The 5,704-nt window shown below is 50.7% G+C and overlaps 1 protein-coding gene across 1 annotated transcript; it reads right to left on the reverse strand.

The window, feature by feature from the left end:
* Positions 1 to 1,094: 1,094 nt before the first annotated feature.
* Positions 1,095 to 4,930, reverse strand: NEFL (neurofilament light chain). Its single transcript, XM_047092091.1, has 4 exons — positions 3,874 to 4,930; positions 2,677 to 2,801; positions 1,883 to 2,202; positions 1,095 to 1,310 (listed from the first exon to the last, which is right to left on the reverse strand). The coding sequence occupies exons 1-4, from the start codon at positions 4,918 to 4,920 to the stop codon at positions 1,171 to 1,173; spliced, it is 1,632 nt and encodes a 543-aa protein (XP_046948047.1). The 5' UTR covers positions 4,921 to 4,930; the 3' UTR covers positions 1,095 to 1,170.
* Between the last annotated feature and the right edge of the window lie 774 nt (positions 4,931 to 5,704).

The following is a 5,704-nucleotide window of genomic DNA, read 5'->3' on the forward strand; positions in this document are numbered from 1 at the left end:
GCAGAGCAATGGCACTGTGACATTCTGGCATATCACCTCCTCCCTTTAGTGACAGATAATTAAATTAGCTGTATCTGTAGCTTTTGAAAAGCTTCAAACGGGTGCCACTAAATGTTGTTTACTTGAGGCAGTGGAATCAAGCTAACACCACACTGAATCATGAGCTCAGGATTGCAGGCAATACGTTTGCAATGGCAAATAATCTTTGGTACTCTTGCTCTCTCCGTCCAAGTTATACATGGAAAAAAAAACTTCTGATTTTATCAACTGCTTGGGTTTCAACTTCTGCTCATAATACTCAGACTATATCAAAATAATGCCGTTATAATAATGGATGGGTGGGATTCATCTTCTATCCATATCATATTATTAAGTTACCTATTTACCCCAAAAGGTGTTTTTATCATATTACACCATTGCCTCCAAGAAAACCATTCCCAACGTTACACAGTACATTTTACGGGGCAAAGTATATTGCTAATTATGAAAGAAAGACCCCAGAAATTCTCATTTACTCAAGTTCATTACCAGCAAAATTTTCGAGGGGAGAGATTTCATGAACGGTCATGTCCTAAATGTGTCCCTCAGAGTTACCAATCGGGGGGGAAAAATGCATTGTAATTGTTAAAATTTGGACATCGTAAAAATTTGGAGGTCGACAGTCCACTTGTATATGCCTTCGACTGGTGCCTTCTTTAAGATATTTTAAGTAAGTCAACAACCACAGCAAGAAATGACATTCAGTGTAACTTTATTTACTATTTATTGCACATAATTCGAGGTCTTTAATTTCTAACCACCAAAGGTTCAAAGGGCTATTTTTACCATGAAGTTTAACATTAACATTAGTGAATTCATTTATTCATGTGTGTGTGTTTTTTTTTATTGTAAACATCTGAATTATTCACATTGCCATAGATCCTGAACTCATAAGCGTGGACCATGCACAGGCTGGCAGCGAGCCAGGAAGCCACTCTGCAAGCAAACGGATACTCTGCATAAGGAAAAAAGTCATAGCACAACATTTAAAGTCCAACCTAAGTCATCTCAGAATTATACATATATTGACTTCTTAATTCATATAATATCTGGAACTCAACTGGTTGGTCGGCGATGGGGTTGACCTGATTTCGGGAGAATTCTTCCTGGAACAATTAAGGAAAGAGGGGCTCAATCTTTCTTTTTAGTGGCTTGTTCCTCCCCAGCACCTCCGTCTTTCTTCTCCTCCTCCTCAGCTTCTTTGGTTTCTTCTCCTTCGTCTTCGCCTCCTTCTTCTTCCTCCTTGGCCTCCTCGGATTCTTCCTTGGCAGCTTTAACATAAAGAGAAAGTTTACAAACCCCAAATCCGGGGTACGTCGGTCCACGCCTTTCTGCTAAGGTTCTGTGTGAAAACCCGAATGTCAGAACGCCCTCCCCCAAATCTCTCAGGTCCACCTCCCCAAACACACACAACGGACCGTGCTGAACACTGGCCACTAATACCTTCTTCTTCGAAGAAGCCAAAAGGCAAACGCTTATTTAAAAAAACTACTTCTGTTCTCCCGGCCACCCAACCGCCGGGTTAAACAGACTGCTGAAATGTTCACGGGGAATGAAGGGACAGCAGGAGGAGGGTATTTTGAAATGCTATTCTCAACAAACTCCCAAGCTGGGCGGAGGGAGATGCGTACCGCTGACAGGGCAACCAATTTGAGAAATCAGACACTTACTCCGGGGCTTGCCGGATAACTAGATAAAAGGGATCATTTAAGATTCTAAAGTCATATATATATGAATAAGACTTCTTGGCATAAGGGCGGCTTCACTTCCCCTTACCCATCTCCTAGCAAATATCCACGCCCTGACTGTTCTGGAAGTTGTGGGGATTTCTTTTTTATCATACCTTCTTCCTCTTCGGCTCCTTCCTCCTCCTCAGCCTCCTCCTTCTCCTTCTCCTCCTCCTCAGCTTCTCCTTCAGAGGGGGGTTCGTCCTTGGCTTCCTCGGCCTTTGCAGCCTCAATGGTCTCCTCCACCTCGATCTGCTCCTCCTGGACGTGGCTGGTGTAGTAAGACGGGAAGGAGCGCGCAGACATCAGGTAGGAGCTGGTCTGTAAACCGCCGTAGGCAGATCGGCCAAAGACCTGAGAGCTCTGGGAATAGCCGCTGGTGATGCTTCCCACGCTGGTGAAACTGAGCCGGGTCTCCTCACCTTCCAAGAGTTTCCTGGGAAGGCACGGGAGGATGGGGTTAATGAACAAGAACACAGGAAGTGTGGTGAATTACTTGCCCTATCTGAGCCCACCACGACCCCTCTTCCCCTAATGCCACCCTTAAAGGCAAAGGGGAGCAGGACCAGGGCTGGGAATTATGGAAACCTCATGTCTGGGGATGTTGTGCCCGACACCAGGAAAAAGAAAAAAAAAAAGCAGAAAAACAAGCAAACACGCAAACGACAAACAAACTGAAAACAGTCCTGTCTCTTCGATTTAAAGTGTAATGAGACACCAAGAGCAGAACTCACGATCCCAGGGTCAAATTCTTCCATATTTGTCTAATAATCACCTTCTTCTTGGAAAAAGCCAGAAAGCAAACGTCTATTTCAAAGGACTAGTCTTGAAGGTTTCTGACTCAATGTGAATGAAGTATGATTTCCTTCCTAAAGCTGAACGGCTCCTACCACCCCACCCTTGTTTTTACCTGTAAGCTGCAATCTCAATGTCCAAAGCCATCTTCACGTTGAGGAGGTCTTGGTATTCTTTAAGGTATCGGGCCATTTCGCTCTTTGTGGTTCTCAATTCATTTTCTAATTTGTTGATTGTGTCCTGGTGGAGGATGGGGAGTGGGGGGGAATCTGAGCATAAATCCGACTGCTATCATTTTACTGCAGTATGGCTGCAAAGGCCTAACCTACTTACAACCCAAGTGCACGCCTCAGATAAAAATCCCCCCTAAAAGAACTGCCTTTTCTCTTGTTTAACCTTTCCTTACTTGGATTAGAAAAACAAACAAGCAAACAAATCTCGCTTCAGGAAGCATGAAATGAAAACAAAAAGAAATTTGTTTTTTCATCTGATGGGAGAAAAATTCTTGGTTTTCTTTTCATTACCACAGTCTAATGATCGCCGTACAATGCCTGCAAAAATATTTTTCACTGATTTAAAAAACTTTGTTTCACATTCATCAGTCAACTTGACTCCAAAATCACGTGCAAGAAATTACTCCATTTCTTCACACGAGTAGGAAGCAGCTAGATAAGAAATAATACTAATTTCATCTGAAATATTTTCTGGGGGTTGACATTACTTTTTCTCCTTCCCAGAAAAGGAAAATCCTTTAAAAAAAGAAAAGAAATGTTTTACTGCGAACATCATTACCTACTACAGTTTGGACTGCATTCCTGTCTACCTGAGGGAAAGGAGTGGTTGATAAAACCAGTCCCTAAAGCATGGTTGGGCACAGGTATCCTTCGGAACTAATGAGAGCTCCCTGCCGAATTTGGTAAGCAGATGGTCCAATCTGTGCCGCAAAGCGACTTGTGGTTGATGAAAGACAGTAGAGAGGCAGGCCAGAGGCAACGCCCAGATCCACCCCTGCACCCACCCCACCCTACCCTCGCAGGGCGGGGCAGCTTTAATGCGGAGTAAATTCAACTGCACCGAACCCGTCCCCTCAGACTGCAGTCGCACCCCCGCCCCCGCCCTCCAAGTGCCCCACCCCTCCCACACAGTCTCCAGGGAGTCAAGTTCTGCTCCCCACTGGCTGCTAGCGGACGCCCCCTCCCTGGCCTCCACTTCCTGGGCGCGCCCTCGACTCTCCACCCTCCCCCCACCCACCCCCACAACTTGCTCCTGCAGCTCCCTCCCCGCCCCCACCGTGTTTTGCACGGTGCGGTACCTGCATAGCACTAATGTCGGCGTTCTGCTTGTCCTCCAGCTCCTGCAGCTGCTTCTCCAGCGCTTCGTTCATGCCCCGGCATGCTTCGATCTCCAGGGTCTTGGCCTTGAGCAGGCGGCGGCTCTCGGACACTTCGTCCTTGGCGGCTCGCACCGCGTCGGTGTTCTTGGCGGCGCTCTCGGTCAGCACCGTGAAGCGGCTCTTGAACCACTCTTCGGCGTTCTGCATGTTCTTGGCGGCCAGCTTCTCGTACTGAGCGCGGATGTCCTTGAGCGCGGCGGAGAGGTCGGGCTTGGAGGACACGTCCATCTCCACGGAGATCTGCGCGTACTGGATCTGCGCCTGCAGCTCGGCGATCTCCTCTTCGTGCACTTTCTTCAGGAAGGCGATTTCGTCCATCAGGCTGTCGATGCGCTTTTCGAGCTCGGCGCGGGCGAGCGCGGCCTCGTCGGCTCCTTTGCGCGCTTCCATCAGCCGGCCCTCGGCGTCCTCGCGGCTCAGCACCTCCTCTTCATAGCGCGCCTGCAGGTTGCGCAAAGTCTCCTCCAGCCCTTCGCGCTCGCCCTGGAGCGCCTGCTTCTCGTTGGTGGCGTCTTCCGCCGCCAGGCGCAGGTCGCGGATCTCCTGCTCGTACAGCGCCCGGAAGCGGGAGGGCTCGGAGTGCTTCTGGCGCAGCACCAGCAGCTCGGCTTCCAGCACCTTGTTCTGCTGCTCCAGCTCGTGCACGCGCTCGATGAAGCTGGCGAAGCGGTCGTTGAGGTCCTGCAGCTGCGCCTTCTCCTGGGTGCGGATGGACTTGAGGTCGTTGCTGATGGCGGCTACCTGGCTCAGGTCGAGGTTCTCGAGACTGGGCATCAAGGAGCCGGAGCTGGACGAGTAGCTGCGGCGCACGGACAGCGAGGAGGAGACCGGCGCGGAGTAGCTGGAGTAAGCGGAGCGCGCGGTGCTGTAGCCGCTGCGCACGCTGGAGATGTGCACCCGGGGCGTCTCCACGTAGCGCCGCTTGTAGGAGGTCGAGTAGTACGGCTCATAGCTGAAGGAACTCATGGTGGCGGTCGGAGCCCCTCCGGCCGGCGGCGGAGATGGGGGCCTACAGAGAGAAGAACGGGGAGAGAGGGAGTGGGAGAGGGGAAGGTGGATGGCTGTGTGCGGCTCGGCGCGGTCCTGCCACCCCTATTTATACGCGGGGAGCATTCTGACGCAGCCTGCGATCGATCACGGCGCGCCGGGCCGGTGGGGGCAGCGCGCTGCTGCAGCCAAGGGGAGGATTCTGCGCAAAAGGGAAGGCGGGGGCGAGCGACAGGCGGCTCCGGGGCTGCGGCGCGCGTCCTTTCCACTTGTATGCGAGGCCTTGGATTTTTTCCTCGCGACCCCTTACCCCTCACTCATTCCCTTCCCCAACCCCCCCCCCCCAGCCTACTTACTCCTTGACCCTTTATCACTCGGATGACGGGTCCCCAATGGTGGGTCCCCACTCCCCACTGACACCTTAGTTTTCCACATCCACGTACCTAGGAGACACCCTCCCCCCTCTAACTCGCCCCTTCCCCACCAGGGGCCTCCTCCACCATCGCCCCCACCCCCGTCTTGGGGTTTAAGGTGACAAGGCAGTGCCTCTAGGACATGAGTGATTAAAGTGAAAAGTTTAAGCTTGCTGGTATCGGGTCTATATGGGAGGAAAGTTTTATATGTCTTTGTAGCTATTTCTGGCACTTTCTTTAATTCATCTCTCTTTCTCCTGGTTATTTCTCTTTAATGCGCTGCTTCTGCACACACACACACACACACACACACACACACACACGCACGCACACACACACACGTGAAACTG

The sequence above is a fragment of the Lynx rufus genome, unplaced genomic scaffold (genome assembly GCF_022079265.1).
Source record: "Lynx rufus isolate CCGP_SWC_20201006 ecotype Redwood Valley unplaced genomic scaffold, mLynRuf1.p SCAF_3, whole genome shotgun sequence".
In the NCBI taxonomy this organism is placed as follows: domain Eukaryota; kingdom Metazoa; phylum Chordata; class Mammalia; order Carnivora; family Felidae; genus Lynx; species Lynx rufus.